General features: G+C 43.4%; 12 protein-coding genes across 12 annotated transcripts; 5 read left to right on the top strand and 7 right to left on the bottom strand.

The window, feature by feature from the left end:
* Nucleotides 1-14: 14 nt before the first annotated feature.
* Nucleotides 15-1,774, bottom strand: V1516DRAFT_670658 (terpenoid cyclases/protein prenyltransferase alpha-alpha toroid). Its single transcript, XM_066921414.1, has 2 exons — nt 470-1,774; nt 15-402 (listed from the first exon to the last, which is right to left on the bottom strand). Exons 1-2 carry the CDS (start codon nt 1,609-1,611, stop codon nt 147-149), a joined length of 1,398 nt encoding a protein of 465 aa, XP_066778828.1. The 5' UTR covers nt 1,612-1,774; the 3' UTR covers nt 15-146.
* On the bottom strand, nt 1,775-3,985 carry V1516DRAFT_670655 (polypeptide release factor). The gene is made up of 5 exons (XM_066921413.1): nt 3,667-3,985; nt 3,603-3,614; nt 3,487-3,536; nt 3,380-3,429; nt 1,775-3,314 (listed from the first exon to the last, which is right to left on the bottom strand). Exons 1-5 carry the CDS (start codon nt 3,726-3,728, stop codon nt 2,181-2,183), a joined length of 1,308 nt encoding a protein of 435 aa, XP_066778827.1. The 5' UTR covers nt 3,729-3,985; the 3' UTR covers nt 1,775-2,180.
* Nucleotides 3,986-4,106: 121 nt separating this feature from the next.
* On the bottom strand, nt 4,107-5,409 carry V1516DRAFT_670654 (ATP11 protein-domain-containing protein). Its single transcript, XM_066921412.1, has 2 exons — nt 5,138-5,409; nt 4,107-5,085 (listed from the first exon to the last, which is right to left on the bottom strand). Exons 1-2 carry the CDS (start codon nt 5,311-5,313, stop codon nt 4,278-4,280), a joined length of 984 nt encoding a protein of 327 aa, XP_066778826.1. The 5' UTR covers nt 5,314-5,409; the 3' UTR covers nt 4,107-4,277.
* An 888-nt stretch (nt 5,410-6,297) lies between these two features.
* Nucleotides 6,298-7,036, top strand: V1516DRAFT_683993 (uncharacterized protein; the record flags this gene model as incomplete). The annotated part of the gene is made up of 2 exons (XM_066923535.1): nt 6,298-6,823; nt 6,867-7,036. 2 exons carry the CDS (start codon nt 6,298-6,300, stop codon nt 7,034-7,036), a joined length of 696 nt encoding a protein of 231 aa, XP_066778825.1.
* A 450-nt stretch (nt 7,037-7,486) lies between these two features.
* V1516DRAFT_683992 (uncharacterized protein) lies at nt 7,487-9,423 on the top strand (the record flags this gene model as incomplete). The annotated part of the gene is made up of 2 exons (XM_066923534.1): nt 7,487-7,556; nt 7,802-9,423. 2 exons carry the CDS (start codon nt 7,487-7,489, stop codon nt 9,421-9,423), a joined length of 1,692 nt encoding a protein of 563 aa, XP_066778824.1.
* A 268-nt stretch (nt 9,424-9,691) lies between these two features.
* Nucleotides 9,692-11,574, bottom strand: V1516DRAFT_670649 (uncharacterized protein). Its single transcript, XM_066921411.1, has one exon. It carries the CDS (start codon nt 11,380-11,382, stop codon nt 9,736-9,738), a length of 1,647 nt encoding a protein of 548 aa, XP_066778823.1. The 5' UTR covers nt 11,383-11,574; the 3' UTR covers nt 9,692-9,735.
* On the top strand, nt 11,566-12,268 carry V1516DRAFT_662622 (PheA Prephenate dehydratase; the record flags this gene model as incomplete). The annotated part of the gene is made up of 2 exons (XM_066920453.1): nt 11,566-11,619; nt 11,678-12,268. 2 exons carry the CDS (start codon nt 11,566-11,568, stop codon nt 12,266-12,268), a joined length of 645 nt encoding a protein of 214 aa, XP_066778822.1.
* Nucleotides 12,206-13,176, bottom strand: V1516DRAFT_670644 (putative ubiquitin ligase subunit HrtA). The gene is made up of 5 exons (XM_066921410.1): nt 12,936-13,176; nt 12,780-12,858; nt 12,659-12,729; nt 12,530-12,603; nt 12,206-12,475 (listed from the first exon to the last, which is right to left on the bottom strand). Exons 1-5 carry the CDS (start codon nt 13,038-13,040, stop codon nt 12,451-12,453), a joined length of 354 nt encoding a protein of 117 aa, XP_066778821.1. The 5' UTR covers nt 13,041-13,176; the 3' UTR covers nt 12,206-12,450.
* Nucleotides 13,177-13,187: 11 nt separating this feature from the next.
* Nucleotides 13,188-14,324, bottom strand: V1516DRAFT_670642 (60S ribosomal protein uL23). The gene is made up of 3 exons (XM_066921409.1): nt 14,210-14,324; nt 13,511-13,850; nt 13,188-13,457 (listed from the first exon to the last, which is right to left on the bottom strand). Exons 1-3 carry the CDS (start codon nt 14,220-14,222, stop codon nt 13,373-13,375), a joined length of 438 nt encoding a protein of 145 aa, XP_066778820.1. The 5' UTR covers nt 14,223-14,324; the 3' UTR covers nt 13,188-13,372.
* Nucleotides 14,325-14,573: 249 nt separating this feature from the next.
* V1516DRAFT_670636 (uncharacterized protein) lies at nt 14,574-15,478 on the top strand (the record flags this gene model as incomplete). Its single annotated transcript, XM_066921408.1, has 3 exons — nt 14,574-14,899; nt 14,948-14,999; nt 15,044-15,478. Coding segments are annotated over exons 1-3 (718 nt in total), but the record flags the coding sequence as incomplete, so codon positions are not given.
* V1516DRAFT_670634 (uncharacterized protein) lies at nt 15,094-17,279 on the bottom strand. Its single transcript, XM_066921407.1, has one exon. The coding sequence runs from the start codon at nt 16,983-16,985 to the stop codon at nt 15,510-15,512; it is 1,476 nt and encodes a 491-aa protein (XP_066778818.1). The 5' UTR covers nt 16,986-17,279; the 3' UTR covers nt 15,094-15,509.
* Nucleotides 17,193-18,385, top strand: V1516DRAFT_167956 (P-loop containing nucleoside triphosphate hydrolase protein). Its single transcript, XM_066918686.1, has one exon. The coding sequence runs from the start codon at nt 17,400-17,402 to the stop codon at nt 18,294-18,296; it is 897 nt and encodes a 298-aa protein (XP_066778817.1). The 5' UTR covers nt 17,193-17,399; the 3' UTR covers nt 18,297-18,385.
* The last annotated feature ends 301 nt before the right edge of the window (nt 18,386-18,686 follow it).

The following is an 18,686-nucleotide window of genomic DNA, read 5'->3' as shown; positions in this document are numbered from 1 at the left end:
GTTGAAAAAATACAAGACTACGACGGCATCAACATCTCCAGGAGGATATTTAACTGTTGGGACAACGGAAATAAGATTCTACCAACTTATTTCCATCCCCGAGTATACACGGATATAAATTAAACCAAGTCGGTTACCTATTATTACTATGATAATAACTTCTCGCCATTTACAAAATAGTCATGCATCTGTTTGGCTGCCGCTGCTGGTATCCCGTGGATAAGATTTACGGGTGCGACTCGACTTGACTCTTCCACGACTACAACGGCTTCTGACTCAGGTCGGTAGTTCCAAATGAACGACCAATTTCCTCTCTCTGTCAACGATTCACTCAGAAAATACCGGTACTGGACCACGGAAAGCCCAGACAACACATACGATGTATGATAAAAATCGGATTTCCTAATGTCTAGAAGTTAGAATATGCAGCTCTATTCCTATGCGTGACAACATTCGTCTATCCACCTACATGTTTGGTTTGTCGCGCAGACCGCCATTCGTATCTTGACAACAAAAGAGTATATATTTTTGCAGATCCGCTTTACTCCATATTGATTGCCCATAAGGAACATTGAGAATGCCTTCCACTATGCCCCAGCAGGCGCCGACCCACCAGCTATAGCATCCATCGACTAGTTTGTTTGTCCTGCCTGCGAGTCCACCCTCTGGCGCGAATTGTAGTGTTGACAGCCACCGGACAAAAGAGTCGAGATCTATCCATTTGGTAACCTCTCTACGCGGATCACCCAGAATACAGAGCGAAGCCAGTGCGCAGAACGCGTAACCTCCATGAGCCTCCGAGCCCGGCGAGCCTGCAAACCCACCTTCGTACGTTTGACACGATAATATCCAGTCCACGCAGCCTTCTACAAGCTCGTCGGTCAGGATCCCCAATATTGCGGCTGTACTTAGAGCACAATACGTAGCGCGGACATCAAGTTCGCCTCCATGATGCATTCGAAATCCACCACTTGGATCCTTCATAGCCAGCATCCATTTTAAGATGCCTGCCCGATCGATCTGGCTCCAACCTCTCTCGTCTCCACCTATCGCAAGAGCGTTGATTCCCGCATAAGTCGGAGCCAGATGTGCCATCTGACCAAACCCACCACCCAGTCCACCTTCCTCTCGTTTCCAAGAAGACTTGAACGACAGCACAGACCTGTTTACGCGATCGGCCGATGAGATGGCCCATCCGGTGAATTCGTCTCCATATCCCTCGACAAACGCAGAAATATCCAACATGGCTTGACATTGCAGTTCCCAGTATAACAACCAAGCTCTCGAGGCGTCAAGTTTCACAAAAGCCTCTGGCAGCCGAGGCAGATCACTCAGTAATCGCAGATATCGCAAATGCTTTTCTCTCGTCAACACAGCTAATTCTCCGTCTAGTATCATTTCCTTGCAAATCTTTGCAGTCGCAGCTTGTTTCACCGATGTATCGGTTACCAGGGTATCATCTAGCTCCGGATAGCTATTGTGGACCTTGTTTGACTCTGTGACAATCATGATATCTATTGATTTCTGTCCTATTAGTCGTCGTCGTCGTCGTGGTTCCTGCTCGTTTCTTCGTCTGATCCTACTCGACATTGGAAACAAGACTTTCTTCATCGTCGCCACCCTGCCTAACTTTCTTGGACTTCTCGTGCAAGCCACTGTTATTGTTGTTGCTGTATTGTCGTGGGCTGAGTACAGCAAATACTGGCCCCAATTCAAACTCCCGGCAGGCAAGCCGCTTTTAAAACTATATGCAAATGACAAAGGAGGACTAAGTTCTCTATAACTTCTATGCTATTTATCGATATATAATAATAAACGTGTAACGATAACAACAGTAACAACAACACAATCTCGAATGAATGAAAACAATTTTAGTCAATACAGTCAATACAGTCAATACAGTCAAGCCCACTCCTCGATCTAGATCAGTAATATGACCAATATTAGAAAATAAATCCAATTTTGAAACTAGCCCAAACATATACAATAAAAATCGTAGCAATAAATCGAATACCTCGATATCACGTATCAAATCAAATCAAATCAAATCTCACATTTCAAAACTAAATGATTAGCTTTCACAAAGATTAATCTTGCTTGGTATGGAGGTTCATATTCAATAAAAGCACATAACATCTGAAACGCAACACCCAGAAACAAACACTTTTATGGTCTAAAACTTAATCATCGTAATATTCATCATCTGAATCCTCAACTAATTGCTCAAAATTCACTTTGTACCGTAGAATAGCACCGATTCCACCGAATCCACGAACAAACTGTGCGCCTTCAGATGACTTGTCGGTAATGAACTCAAGCGCTGCACCGAACTCTTTATAGCTTTCTGCGAGCCATTCGATAAATGGCTTATCCTCCAAAACTTCCATCTCTTGACCGGTACCTGGATCAAGAAATTTCTCACGTGAAGCAGCTTCCTGTGCCTTGGAGAGATTGAGAATGACATTTTCTCCAGTAGACTTCTTTAACGTGTATCGAATAACGTCCAAATTCTCATAGACAATGACAGTTTCACATGCACCAAGATCAAGTGCCTTTAACGTGTCTTCAACGCCGTAGCAATACTTTCCTGTATCCTGAGCGATTTCATCAAAATACGACAGAATTAGCTTCTTCTCCTGAATGAATTTCACGTTGGAAAGTGCTTCCGCCGAAAGCTCGATGGCCTGGTTAAAACCGTTCTCTCCTCCATACGACACATCGACAATTTTAATAATCTTTGCCTGAAGTCGCCCATCAAGCATATCTGACTGAGAAAGTTCAGTTTTGAAATCAGCAGATCCTGCAAGAATTAAACCTGTAACATTAACCTTGTCGTTTGTGATAAAATTTTGCACTGCGGTCTCAGCAACTTTACGGACGTAGTTGTGACGCTTTTCATCACGTAGACGTGAGAAACGCAAAGCGGACTGACCACCACGACCGTGCTTCTTCGGTAAATCAACAGTGAATTTGTGAAGCACCTCACGAGTATTTCCTGAAAGTGTGCCAAAAAGAGTTCCGTTACCATCCATAACAATGAATCCAAACTTGGAATTGGATTCAAGGAGCTCGGACAGAGCCTCCGTGTGGAACTTGTTATCACACAGATACAGTGAAGTGTTGATAGGCTTGAACGGTTCGAAATCGATATTGAGCTTACGTTCTTTTCCTTCAGGGGTGATGATTTCACCACAGTAAATGACAAGCCCATTAGGAGGAACCCGGTTATAAAGCTTGAGACGTTGCTGGGTCGATGTGATAGCACTTAAAACTGAAAGACGATTTACTCGAGATTTGATGTTGGAGGCGGTACCCTGCAAGCAATTATTAGCAAAACACGATTTTCAGGACGAAACCCCCTGAAATTAGACTAACTAACATATTCATCTGCAAGCATCTTAGCAATACGAGGAATCTGATCTTTCGGTGCTAGTTGGAGTGTTAATTGTGATTGATGCTAAAAGCAAAAACGACAGTGTCACTTACGAATAATCAAGGAAATCATAGAAGTACCATTTCCTCGAGCCTGCTCAAGACTAAAAAGGTTAATATAAATATTAATTACACGTCTGTAATGCACGTATAAAAATCATCTTCATTACCTCTTGATCAATCTAGAAAGAGTAATTAGCTTGTGGCGAAACCTGCGGACAAAAAACTACATACTTCTTCACCTTCCAGATCTCGATGTTCTTCTCTGCATCGGTTTCTGTAACTGCCGGAGCCATGTTCACGTAAAATATTCAAAGATGGTATAAAAAAGATGGCAATTGTCGGTGGATTCACAAGCACACCAAACAAAAAAAAAATATCAGTAAAAATGCCCTGTTTACTGCTTTCAAAGAATACCAATCAAGGCACAGCAAACTCGGTATTCGATTCTGTACACGCAAAGTTGACACTTCGCTCCAAATAAGTCTTTGTCACGAAATACAATAAAGAATACAAAAGCGCAGAGTGAATTTGACTGAGCACTTCACAGAAGTGGCAAAGGGAAGATCTGATGAGGTTGGAAGGTAAAAGGTGAAAATTGCTATTCATAAATAATTTATCTTTATGGGTTTAAATGTACCAGTTTCCGCATTTATGCATATAGTTCTACGTCATTTTCAGAATGAACCCAAAATGTATAGTTTATATTTCTATGTACAAAGAAATTTGTTTCGTTAAAAAATCGATCGGTAAATCAATTGAATGTGATTAAATGAAATCAAGATAGGCCTTGCTCTGTTTTGATATAGCATCAAATAAACTCAAGAAAGATAAGAGAAACGCAGTTAATCTATCAGATGTACTTCACTGATCAAATCTTTTATTTCAAATTCCTGTCCTCGCTTGAAGAGCTCTAACATTGTCCGTCTGCGCAAGGCTTTTTCGCGAGCATAACCTTCGGTCACCTCTCGAGGATCTGAATTGTAAAATTTCTGCAAAGCGGCTACAAGGAACTGAGCGTCTGCTGGTGTAACACTCATATCTGGCTCCACAGTACCGTTAAGAAGAACAATCTCGCGCTTTTCAGCAAGTTCTGAGTGGAAAATCAACGTAGTATGAGGACGGGCAAAATCTGTGTGGAGCTTATACTCCAAGAGAGAAGTCAATATGCAGTGTGTGGTATCTCTTTCAGGGAACGACCACTGAACAAATTGGATTTCTGAAGCGCCGTCCGGATTCTCAATAACATCGGCCGAGGCACCTGTATCTCTTGGAAGAGGGAGAATAAACATAGGATACTGCTGAGCAACTGAGCGAATTCGATTGAAAGTTTCCGCGCTGAGAACAGCACACAGCGAGTTTGGATCGCGTGCATGGCGTGCCCTCCAAATCAATTCTATCTCCTGCAGTGAGTCGTGCATAGCCAGCTTGTCAACATCAACATAAGACGATAATGTCCGAATTGCCTTTTCCTTTGGAACTTTTGGGATTTGGGCTGCAGAGCCGTGCAGGCCGGTCACTACGGATTGGGACGGTGACGGCTGGGATAAGTTCAGACTAATATTGGAGAGTGCAGCACGTTCATCCTCTCGTAATTTGTTGATTTCAGCTTTGTAGTGCTCGCGTAGATCTTCGATTGACGAAGTTCCAGTCCTAGTTATGTATTGGTAAACAAAAGCGTACGATTGGAGGGCACAATACGTACTTTTTCATTTTCTCCTCAAGCTTGTCCTTATATTTCTGAATAATATCGTCTTTACTCTGCGGACGCTGTGTCGCGTAGAAACGAGCAGCGGTAGAAGCTGAGCATTCAATTGATCGTCTTGCAGACCGCTGAATCGACGGCTTAACCAAACCTATTTTAAAAAAATTCCGAATCATGTCTTCGTTCAGATGGGTCTACCCCCAACTAATATCTCTCTAGATTTCCTGTCCGCAAGACACAATTACAAAATGTAGTTTCTAAATTCTGATGTCGGTCAGTCCTGGACAAGCTAAGCTCGCTTACATATGCGGCGCAGTGGCATTTGTACCATGATTCAATGTAGTTTCACTACCGTTTTGGTGTCTGTCTATTCATTCACTGTGCTGAGTTATGTGTTTTATACTGCGTGCGAACACCGATAAACTCGTAGATGGATACTTCACTTGATCGTACACAATCAGTGTCTACATGTAATTAGACTGCTGACTCTTTAACCATGTACTCTCAAACATGCACTCTCAACTATCCCTTCCGGATCCGACCCGGCAACTCACACGGTCGGCTGCGCGGACAAGCTCATCCATCGGGCGGACGGTAGACGTGCGGCGCCCCGCGATTGCTGTTCTGGATTACTTTGCACCCACCCAGCACGGGTTATATACCCGCTGATCGCACACCGCGTCTGACACCGACAGCTGCAAGACTAAGTTCAAGCACATATCCGCACATGCCATAACAGGCTAACCACTAACCCGGATCTATTCTAGCTGCGATGGCCTACCTGTTCGGGGGTCGCAGGAAAACCTTATTGTGACCGAGGAGGAACTCTAACAGCGCGGGCCGGGCTCCTGGCACTCGGGGCGGGCTTTCAGCCAGCCCAGCTTCAGCCGACCTGGACCTGCTTGGACGGAGGTTGCAGGCTGTCTGCCACGCAGGCCGCCAGGGCAGGACCGACGTCGCACAGTTTGAGTGTCGCTCACACTCAAGCACACACCCACACTCAAACACTAGAAATCGGCACCCACTCAATTTTACTACTCTTCTTGCTATTTTCCCTTTCTTCACCGCAAAGGTCGCGTTCATCAGCAGAACACCTCTCCACTCTCACTTTTGTGTCGTTTTTTCTTCCAAAATTTCCCTTCTCTATTATATATTCAAAGATGCCGTCGGTATCGGCGCACCTCGCCGGAACCGCAGCATCTTGCAGTTCGAGCACAACTGCCAGCAGTAGTGCTGGCTCTTCTGCATCCTCGAACAATCTCTCTCACCCTCCAGCACAGCGGCACGCTCCGGCTCGACCGGCCCTACGTCCTATCCTGCCCAAACCGCCTGCGATCGCTCCTGCTCCTCCTCAGGCTGTCAAGCTCACCGGAAACGCTCATCAGACTCCCGGTTTTGCGTCCGTATCGTCCTTGACCGCTACCTCGCTTTCTCCGCTGGGCTCTCGCGTGCTGGGCTCCGTCGCATCCTCCATCTTTGCCGGCTCGACAACCATCTCGCTTCCTCCAAGGCCATCGGCTTCGCGATCAAAGGCCAAGAAGCGTGCTTCTCCCGATCGTCTTGTTTCGGCCTCTTCTCCCGGGCTCCAGCCAGCTCTTGCCAGCACAAGTCTCACTCTCAACTCTGCCGACCAGTCTTCCTCGGCTTCACAAGCTGCTGCTTTGAAAAAGCGTCGCAGAGCTAAACGTAAGTCTGATTTCTATTTATTTGATGTTCACCCTTCTGTAAGATTTGCGAATTTTTTGGGACTTTTCTGCTGCTGTTCGTTCCTGTGCCGGTTACCCATTCTGTCAGGAAATCTGGCTTATCACTTTTCTGAAACTCTTTTCCAACACACCAATACCCTCTGTCTATTATTACTCTGCTCCCAATTGCATTGCAGATTCTTGCAATTTTTGAAATTGTCAGATTCTGCTTGTTCTCCTGATGCATGGAGTCTACTTGAAGTGTCATTTGATTTCCAGAGATCGGCAGAAATCTTTGCACTGCATCAAATGCTAGTCTACGTCTCAAGGAAAAAAGAGTTCCTGATTACTACCAATTCAGTCATATTATTTCGATTTCAGATCAATCGCCTGTTCTCTCTTGTTGGGTTTTCTGTCTGTTGATAATTTTCCTTTGGGCCACACGATCGATTTTGGACTCGTTTTCCTCTGCCGGTAGCCGGTAACCGGTCGCAGGAAATGGATGCTCGTTGTTGACGTTGGCCTGCGAGCCCCACTACCCACCCACCTGTCCATACAACTTTTGTGTTGACATGTTGTCATGACTAAATATAAAATTTTCATGACTCTTCAAGTCTGATTATTTTATTATATCATATCTGAAATTGTTTGATTTGTTATTTTAATGGCTTATCCCTTTACATTTTTGCAGGTTTATACTGTCATTGCTGTGATGAGCTTTTGTCAGCGTGTCGGTTTGTATCCCTCGGCAAATAAGCCTCCCCGGGATCCGAAATATCCTTAGTCACATTACCCACTTTGATTATTAGGGAGACGTGTTCGCCTGCAGTTATTTTTCCGAGCTATTTTTGTGCTTTATATCAAGGAATCCTGTTTAATACCAGTGTTAAAGTCTCACTTTTTCCCCCCCTTTCTTTATTCCTTATAATTTTGGTGAATGTTTATTATGTTGACAGTTGCGCTAACCTTTTTGATGTAGCTCTTGGTGCTTCCACAGACTCCTCAACCACTTCATCCCCTTCCTCCGCCAGTACAACCGTATTAACCGGCTCGCGCGGTTCGACTACCTCAGCCGCACAATACCCTTCGTCCAACCTATCGACTCCTTCTCTACCAAGTATACCCTCTACGCTTCGGAAAGCAGCAGGCTCAAATTCAGCTTCAGTTTCGTTGACATCTGTAAAGCCTTTACCTTCTAAACCGACTGTTCCTGTCTCTGGCCGAACAGTCACGCCTTCCGAGTTGGCTTCACTGGATCTCAACGTTCTCTCACCCGATACTTTCGCCTCTCCAACATCTACCTCATCCTCCTCGCTATGGTGGCCTTCGAATTCTTCTGCGCCCTATCTGTCGGCATCGTCTATATTTGACGTTAATGAAACTGCTCCATCTTCTGCCAACACGTCCTCACTATCCGCCTCGGCATCAGCTGCAGTCCGTCGTCGATTTGATCGATCAATGTCTACATCGTCTTCGATTACATCGTCTTCATCGTCATATTTCTCAGACTCTACAGTTAGTACTGGTATTTCCAGTATTCTAAGTGATGAGCTCTCGTCTGATGTGTCGAAGCGAGCCGATTCTGAGATATCAGATATGATCCACCGTCTTATTTCTGGTGATGGATTAGATTATGAGCCCAAGAGTATGGCCGTTCGTCGGAATAGTCATGGAAGTGTTGATGATGATGAGGACGATATGTTATTTGCTACGGAAGTTGATACGAGCAGTGTCCGACAGATTCGTGCGAATAATGAAGATTACTTGGCGTCTAGAAGAAGTCTATTAACTAGTTCTGTACTTAACTTGCCAAAGACATTGTCAAAGTTGGATTCGCCATCGGTGCTTTCGTCATCGTCACCGGAGCAATCTACGAGCGTATCTAGTGATGCATCGCCTGCCTCTACCCATACGTTTAATTCATCTGGGACACCGAACACTATTATAACTACCAGTTCCGTGTCGCCTATTCGAGCGAAGCGAGCCGGTAGTCATTCGTCCGAACCCGCATCCATCACGATCCCCGCAGAGAAAAATTCGTATGAAGAGGATTTTGAGGCTGAGTTTATGCGGAATCGTGAGATGCTTGTTCGTAAAGGAATGACATTTTCAAAGACGAGTAGTTATCGACTTGGAGATAGCCATTCTCGAATCATGAATGACAGTCAAACTGCGATGCGTTTCGAGAAACACGCTGCGAATGCCTACAAAAGTTTAGCTTCAAATCCAAGATTGTCTGCACAATTATTAGAAGCATCGCTTGGTCAGGGATCTAGGTTTGAGATCCATGATTCAGGGGTCATGTTGTCGCCAGACATGTCATCAGATACATCTGGAGGTGCAACACCTTCTGGTAATCGCATACTTGATGCAGACGAAGATGATGAAGATGAAGTGGTGTCCGGAATACGATTGCATGAGCAATTGGGAGCTATGGAAATGGATATTGATGCGGATATAGATATCGATATCGATATAGATGGCAATACGGAGCTGTTTGCCGGGTTGGACACTGTTTATCCTACTACTATTGATGAAGATCCGTTTACGTTTTTGGAGGTCGGAGGGAATGAAATTGTTGAAAGTGCGGTTGGATGGTGATAATAAAGATATAATTGATACAAGATACAATCACATTGAAATATGCTATTGATCATTAATATATACCACGGCTAAAATGTTGCTAGGATTATAAAAAATTTTGTTTTCGATTTAGATGACAGCTACAGAGGCAGCATGGTTTTCTTATGTATCACACCAGCTCACTATTTTGTTATTTGAGGTTTGTCTTGGTGTGTTGTTTTGTTTGGTATCATGTTTCGAGATCAGGAGGGAGATTTTTTGTGCTTGTAAATTGTGTTAAACCAAGGGGTAAAGGAATAATAATATATTTTATTTACATATATATCAGAGTTAATCTGTCCAAATAGTGGATGTCTGAGATAAGCTGGACGAAGATAGAACTTGCTTTCTGTGACTAATTGATTGAGATAGCTGGAACCTAAACAGCTTATAATCATTCTTCAAGTCCTGTCCTGATTTCAAGGTCAATTTTGCTTGTTCAGATTCGGATGCAACATGTCTGAAATGGACAAAATATGCTTTCATGGACTCAGAGAGTTGGATAAGCTCAGAGTAAGACGTTGTTTGGTTGATAAAATATCTTGATATGACGTGGAGCGTTGCGAAGCTAGGCTTAATTTGTGAGTCTGTTTGCACGGCAGAAGGAGGAATTTCAACGGCTGGATGATGAGCTTTGAGCCAACTCATAATACCCATTGAGTCGAGAGGATAGACACCATAAATATTTGTGTAAGTGGAGACGATTTGCTCCATTGGAACCGCTTGTTTGATCAATAATCGTAGATAATCAGTTGCAAAATAGGTATCCATAGGAAACCCAATCTCATTCATTTTTTGCAAAACCAATTTTATCTCAGTTAAGTCGAGATTCTCGGCTTGGAGAAAGGAGTGAAAGAGAAGCTTATACGAGCGATAAAAATCTGCCGGCTGCTGGTGAAATCGGGAGATATCAATAATCCTTCTTGTAAGACCTGGGTCGATTTTCGATGCCGCCAGAAGAAAAGCAGATTGAGACAAGTGATCAGGAAACCTATCTGGATTACTGTGCGCACTTTCAGCAATGAAAAGTTCGATTTCTCGAGTCTCCTCGGGAGATCTGCGTCGAGCTAGTCGTTTCAGGAGTTCAAGATAAATTTTCGGATCAAAATAGAACCAATCCTTTTCGTCTTTGTGGAGAGCGTACAGACATCGATGCAGCTCGAGAATCATATCAATATCCTTTGACTGCACAAGATGATTGAGGGTTTCTTCTAGGCATTTCGTCACAAATGATGAATTGAAAGGCTGTGACAGCCGAAGTAGTTCCAGAAAAAACCGATGATATACAATCTTGGGTAAATTGTGGTAAACCAGTTCAAGTGTCGGACTCGAAAACCGAAACGCCGTCGATCTAGGAAGATCAATATATGATAAGAAATTCATCATCTTGTTTGGCGTCTCGTAAATGCCTTCTTGCGCAGTCGCAAATATAGCCAGATATGCAATTTCTCGTGCAGTCTGGAGGTCTTCAGAGTTGGTTCGGTCGGGGTTCGCTAGATATGAAACCGCACGAGCTCCAAGTATAATAGCCATGTCAACCATATTTCGACTAGTCAGTTCTCGCACAAGTTCGATTAAAAAATAGTTCCGGTCATGATTGCTCGATTCAAGTAAACGCACCGTGAACTGCCATAGCCTTGCAGGATCATAGATCTGTGCTACGAGGAGCAGCACAGCAAGTAGCTGTCCGCGCGTAGCAGTCGAGAAAACAGCTTTCGACCAGCTTGACAGTGCTTGGGGGTAGTTGTTCTTAGTTAAGTGTCCAAGTGCTCTTGCTAGTTCGCCTGGTGGGCTTGTTAGCGATGGATCCAGCAGACCAGTCGTGGAATGAATCTGCCGAGGAAACTTAGTAATATTTTCTGAATATTTTGGTAATTGACAGTAACAAAATCTTGGAAATCTTTCTATTCTGCGAAGTTTTTCGGTAAACCTTCTCATTTTTGGTTTACATTCAGAATAATTAAAAAAAACATATCTATTGTTCGGTGAAGAAGGCAATTAATCATGCGGCACGCCATACAAAAACTTCAATTCACCGTTAATGCGAATCTTTCCTACTTCTCACTTTTTTCTAATTCCACCCACTCGAACCTTCAATGGAAAGATAGACAACAATAAGCCATGAGCAAAAAGCGAATAGCATTTCTAGGGCCATCAGGGACCTACTCCAGTCAGGTTTGTGGTGTCTATTTTGCCCACCACTCAGTATGGTAAGACTGACCGAATTTTCCAGGCCGTCGAGCAATTATTTGGGGAATCGAACGAAAATTACGAATTTGTGGCGGAAGACACGATCAAATCATGTTTTTCTGCACTTACTGGCGGTAAAGTTTCGACGGCAGTTGTGCCGTTTGCGAACTCGTCGAATGGGCCGGTCATGTTAACATACGACCTTCTCAAGGAGTTATCGCCACGACCTGCGGCAATTGCACAAACGGACATAGCAGTGAATCATTATGTAGTCGCTTCGTCTGCTACTCTTTCACGAATTGAGGATTTGGGCGAAAGTGCAATTGCAGAGGTTTACTCACATCCGCAAGTATGGGGCCAATGTACACAGTACTTGTCGACCCACTTCCTTTATGCTAGACATGTCGATGTGGATTCCACGGCACGCGCTGCTCAATTGGTGGTTGATCGTAACGATGCAGTCGCGATTTGCTCGATAGCCGCTACGCAGGTGGCTGATGTACAGGTATATGCATCTGAAATTCAAGATCGCAAAGGAAACTATACTAGGTTCATAGCTATCAGACCATACCAGGCCGGCGCGCAAAGAACATCATTAGATGAATGGATTTCAAAAGAATTGGAAAAATATTAGATAATCTTCGTCATGGTGCATGGAGTTTAGAGTTTGGTTTGGTTTGTTTAAATATGGCTGTCACTGCATATAAGAATATACGGGATAGTGCATATTTGTATTATATTGCATTTCAAATATATGTATAACGATAACCAAGACGATGTGATAGTCTGAATCTGTGACTGATTTAAACCATTCTGTTAATGGCCGTATTTTTGGAATTCCCTAGCATGATTAGTATCGCCTTCAGATCTTCGATATTAGAAACCAAAAACTCACCACTCCCGGTTATCTAGTGGACAAACTTGTCGGGTTTTAAGCCAACGAGAAATGCAATGGAAATGAAAAACATGCTGCATTTATTAATATGATGAGAATCTCAAAATATATCGATAGCCGAACACTCACATTACAAACACCCCAAGCGACCATACATTGCTCATTCGCAACTCCGCCTTGATTCGCTTGGCACTCAATACCTATTTCGGCAGTCAATAAAATATCCCACAGCCTGAAATTATAATCTTACACTGATCCATCAAATGGTTCCGACAGATCGCACAATTATCGACAACAATATCCCATGCCCACAGGGCAACTGCGTTCCACTACTCAAAATCAGCAAATCTTCGCTCTCTCAATCCATGTTGCTCTGCACCCGAATCCTTATCCTATCAAAAATTACCTTTCGAACCTCAAATCGTTTCCGCACAGCTACCGCACCCGTCTCTTTCGGCTTAGAAGCAGTAACAGGACTCGCGTCCACATCCATAGGTTCAGGATCGGCCATATTCTTTGATACCCTGGCTTTTTGGTGCACTCAACCTACGGCGGTACACTAAAAATATCTCTCTTCTGCCAGTCGATCCTCGATTATTCTATCAGTCTACCTGATGTTATTGTCAAATAGATCGATACCGACAAGGTGTAGAAAGCTCTCAAATCCATTCATATAGTAAGACAGCAACTTGTACAAATACCTTGACGCACTCCCAACCTTTCAGCTACGATTACATAATCTCCTACACCTTACAAGCTAAATTCACTTAGAAATGCGTTTGCGATATTTATTTATAAATACAAAAGACCAATAACCAAACCAGACAAGTACTTTTAAACTGTTTAAATGAATCCAGCTCTGTTAGCAACATCGAGAACGTCGTTCTCAGAGGCCAGTCTGATATATGCCTTCTTGCTACCGGTAGGACTGCAATTTTAGTTAGTATGAATGAATAATAGAAACCTGAAAATCCAACTTACGTGATGAGAGTGGTAACCTTGGTAACATCAACATCATAGAGAGACTTGAAAGCATCCTTGATGTGTCGCTTGTTTGCCTTGATATCCACAATGAAGACAATAGTATTGGTCTCCTCAAGCTTCTTCATAGTTGACTCATTGCTGTGAGGACCGATCAAAACCTTGTACTGATCGAGACGGGGAGCATGGGCAATCGACTTGCGCTGGTACTTTGGAGCCCGAGGAAGACGAAGAGTCTTTGGGCGGTGGAAAGTCGTCGAAGTGCGAACCTTCTTGACCTTGGTACCATTGACACCCTTGAGAGCAGCCTTTTTGGCGGCAGTAGCCTTAGTAGTAGCAGCTAGAACAAGTTAGTATAAGTAAATTCAGCAGCGGTGATCGAAAGCTTCTGAAAGTATATGAGCGTGGTAGAAGAAGCTTTGTTGAAATTTGTGTTGATGAATATTAGATTATGACACGATGTTTTGAAGATGTTTTGAAGCTGCTCTGCTAATATAAAACAAGAGATTTCCATTCAAAGCGAAACTGCAAAAAGATATCCATATATCCATAGTCGCCCTCGATACCTTCAATCCGTTTTATCCTTGTTTCTCACTTCAATCAACCCATTCAATCCATTCAACTCAAATCTACTTCTGTCCATATTGCACGCTCACAATTACGAATCAAAAGACGACCACCTAGCCTAGACCCACGAACCTTTAGGAGCCATTATTAAATATAGATCAGGAATTAAGAAGAATATTAATTTCTCACGAAACTGAAGAGAAAAGTCTTACAGTATTCACAAATTTCCCAAAGACACTCGACTCACGCTGTTAGTGAATCTCCCGACACTGCACAGAATGCTTTAGCACGACACAGAGCCAGATTCTCATACAGTTAGGAGACAGAGCAAGAGCTAGCCCTATCGTGACTGCTGAGTAGGGCTATAGTGGCTGGGTTGTGGAGGTGCATATTTAGTGAGGCTCGATGTGGCTGTAGTTGAAAGTCCCAACGCGCGTCTGCATTGGCTCAGTCCACGCGTAAGAGGACGATGTTTAGATCAAATTTCGATTTGAGTATTTGAACTGAGGAGATTTGTAGTAGCAAGATCTGAGACTTGGGAATGAGGAATCAAGAACTGCTATGGTGCGGAGACATTGAAATAGATCCTGTCGTGTATGCAGAATGCGGCAAGGCCCACAATATCCAGTTATGGGGACCTGCCGCTCGCAAATCCGACACAGGATCGAAGAGAAGGCACACGGAATGTAATGAGCTTATGGAAAATAAAGATAGAAATTTTGAGCGAAATATAATCAATAGTATGGCAACACTGAGAGCGACCAACACTGTCTTGCTTGCATCGTTACCGTTGTGGTGGATTTCTGGGCCATTATTGACATTGTATGTTCTTTCCTCTAAGCATATGTTTAGGCGAGTTAACATGTGCAGGTATACGACTGATCCGGAGTCAAAGATTCTATTAGAGAAGCTATTTTTAACAGTAAGCATTCTTGATTATCGATAGAGATATATCTGACAGAAGAGGATTTGGATGAATACGCTATTAAGGGCATAGAAATTCAGCTTGATCCTCCGACCGAACTAGCTTCTTCATTTGTACTATTTTCTCAGATTTACGAGGATACCGACTCAATTTCCCAATCCGATTCAAAACTTAATACAAATTCAGATGCAGGAGAGATTCAGGTCGGCAATTGCACACAAATCCTAAAGCAGGTAGTCATTCGAGCAGTTCCGATTGAGAGCGGAAAACCAGCTGAAGATGGCGATCCGATTATCGCAGAGCGACCAACCTTTGTAGCTGCTTCGGCCGAAGAAATGAAAGAGCTCACATTAGCGCGGCGTAGGAATGACAAGCTCGAACAGATACTACAAAAGAAACAGGCAAAGAATAGCACGAGCGGAGTAATATAAAGGAAGCAAAATATAATATACAGTTCTAGCATCTGTTAAGCAAAATCGTACAAAAACTCCCTTACTAGTATACAAATCATTCTCCTGCAAGCTCACGCCGCTGCGCATCAGTTAGCGGATCTTTATCAGCAGCATACGAAACTTCCAGCATATCTTCCATTTCTTCAGATACAGTACGAAGCTTATCTTTGGCTTGCTCGATTGCATCAACTCCCGCGACAATTCTACTAGGTGGATTATCTATTCCCGCTATATTTACAACCGCAAATACGACATCGCGAACAAGTAACTCCGGGGAAAGATCTGTACATGATAGTAGCGTTCTGATGGTATGTGCAACCGAGTTTTTGTAATGATCAAGCGGTTTCGTAAATTGGACGGAGCCTGATAAAATTGCACATTCCAGCGCTGGCTCGACAAGCGACGCTTTAATATTAAAAGGAGCAATCTCGAAAGCAAGCGCTTCAATATATCCTTCAAGTGCATGCGCAGCAGAGGACACTAAGCCGAGTGAAGGAGAACCCATTTGACCCAGAACTCCTGTGATGCATATGATATGGCCCGATCGCTGTCGCCTTAAAACTGGCAAAACGATAGTGATTAGATTCATGGGCCCGTAGAATGATTCTTCATACTGTTCTCGAATATGCCATTCGGATGCCTCCTCGATGCATCCAACAATTGATTTTGACGGTGCACAAACAACGATATCAATTCTGTTCCACCGTTGAGCAATCTGTGCTAACGCGCTCTGACATAGTGGTTTATTTCTTGGATCCAGTTCCAGAACAAGAACCCGGTCTTCCCCATACTCCTGTGCAAATAATTCCTGCATAACAGGTACAGCGTCGTGCTTGCATCCCAGAGCGACATAATGGCCCTTGAGCAGAATATCGTGGACTAGATCTTTTGCCAGAGCCGATGCATCAACACTAACTAACCAGACTTGAGATAAAACTGCATTTGCAGGAGGTGAAGGAGCAGAATTGTATGAGCTGTGGTTGTTATTATTGCTATTGTTGTTGCTATTACTAGTAGTTGGTATTCCAGGCACAGCAGTACCGGGTGCAGTTGACGGAGTACCAACAGGCTGAGTCTCGGATTCCATAGCTAGATTCGTAAATGCGGCCGGAGCCGACGAGATCACAGTATCTGAGCCCAACCAATGAAATTTTTGGTGATATTTGCTGCTTTTCTTGATGCCGTTGCCGCTATGATTCTCAACACTTTGAGAATCGGAGAGCGAACGGATTGGAGGAAGATTACTCTGAATGTGCGGCGTGGGTGGAGAAGGTCGAAGCGGCCTGAGTCTGAGGATTTTACTGCTGCTATTGGTTGAAATGGAAGATTTTCTAAGCGGAAACGAAGTCGTCGACAGCGAGCTGATTGACGATGCAGTCGAGGATGAGGTCGGAGTTGAGCCACGGTCAAAAGATCGATGTCGCGGTATCGGCGACGAGCTTGTGGTTTCAACGGCCCTGGACTTTGATGGTGAACTATAAACTACTTGCGGACGACCGTTTTGTTCATGGTGATCGGAACTGATGCCCATATTCTTGCATTTCCTCGAAATATCCTGTAATCCTGTCGTATACTGGCAGCAGAGCTAAGAAATCAACGAGCGCTTATATGACAGTCGATCAAGAGTTTTAACAATCTAATCGTTGTCTCTTTTAAGGGTATTGTTTTGGTCTATTACCACTATGATTGTCAGGTTTTTTGCTGCTTTTATAATTATTTCTATTTCACACTAAAAGTTTAATTCTGCTTTTAACTTCTTCATTCCCATGAATAATGATTTTAAATGAATAACGATTCAATCGGTAGACAAATTCGCATTGTAATCTCCGTCATGTGTTTTGAGCTCGGTCTCTACTGATAGAAATGACTCTTTTCAATTCCTAGGGTATTTAAGGTAGAAAATTTTCCCGAATCCAATTTTGTTACTTTACCCATTTTGGTTTCTATGGTCATCATGTCTTCCGAAATTGTTTCAACTGAGGCTCCAGCTATCGAATTGAAAAATTTGACTTATGTTTTTCCAAACGATGTCATTGGTCTTCACGATATCAATCTCAATTTGCCGCTCCATTCGCGTACGCTGCTGGTAGGCGCTAACGGAGCCGGCAAGTCTACGTTGTTGCGAATTCTGGCGGGTAAGACACTGACTCGAGCCGGAGAAGTCAAAGTTCTTGGTTCTGATCCCTTTCGCTCCGGAATTGCAGGTATCACGTACTTAGGTACTGAATGGGCGATCAATCCGATTGTTCGTCATGATATGCCTGTTCCGTATCTACTTGCCAGTGTTGGTGGAGACGCGTTTCCGGAGCGCAGAGATCAATTGCTCGATATTCTCGATGTAGACCTCTCGTGGCATATGAACGCTGTTTCAGATGGCGAGCGTCGCCGTGTTCAGCTTGTTATGGGTCTTCTGCGTCCCTGGACAATCTTGCTTCTTGATGAGGTCACGGTCGATCTTGATGTTCTTGTCCGGTCCAGACTACTTGACTTTCTTTATCAAGAAACCGTTGAGCGTCCTTGCACGGTCGTTTATGCTTCGCATATTTTTGACGGGCTTGCAGAATGGCCAACATATCTAGCCCATATCCACATGTCTCGAGTTCTCGAGGTTGGCGAGACCCACAAAATTCTTGCGCGTCATGCATCTGAGATTGCTCCTAGCTCGAAATCCTCGTTCAATGCCAACTCTGCATTGCTCAATTTGGCAATCCGTTGGCTTAAAGACGATCTTGCTGACCGTGGTCGCAGAGAAGATATCAAGCGACTTCGTTGGCAAGATGTGTCAAGTTCGGACGAAATGACTAAAGTGGAACAGCACTTTAAGTTTTCTCGTCTCGGTTGAACACATATTTGTCCTCTTGATATTCCATTTTCATTTCATTTTCTTTTATTTTTCCTTTTTCTTCTAAGCTAGGGGTTTTATCGGGGTTATTTTACTTATTTATATTTACTTTCTGCTTCATAATTTTGTTTCAGGCGCATGCGATCGGTTCAACTCGGCGTATAATTTATCTTTGCTATGCATATGCAACATATTGACATCAAAAACAAAGGGCGTTCGGGGTATATAATATTTTGTGGTTTTTCCATCCTCATGTTTCGTTTCAACACTGCAAAATCTTTTTGCTTGATATTCAACACTCTTTTAAAAAGAAGATTACTCGGATCTATCCTGTGTATTGTATTTAACTACCTTACTACTCACTACTAACCTAATGTTTATTCAACACTA

Source organism: Lipomyces oligophaga (assembly GCF_038497815.1).
Source record: "Lipomyces oligophaga strain CBS 7107 unplaced genomic scaffold V1516scaffold_2, whole genome shotgun sequence".
NCBI lineage: Eukaryota > Fungi > Ascomycota > Lipomycetes > Lipomycetales > Lipomycetaceae > Lipomyces > [Lipomyces] oligophaga.
This window is presented reverse-complemented; position numbering and strand designations above follow the sequence as displayed.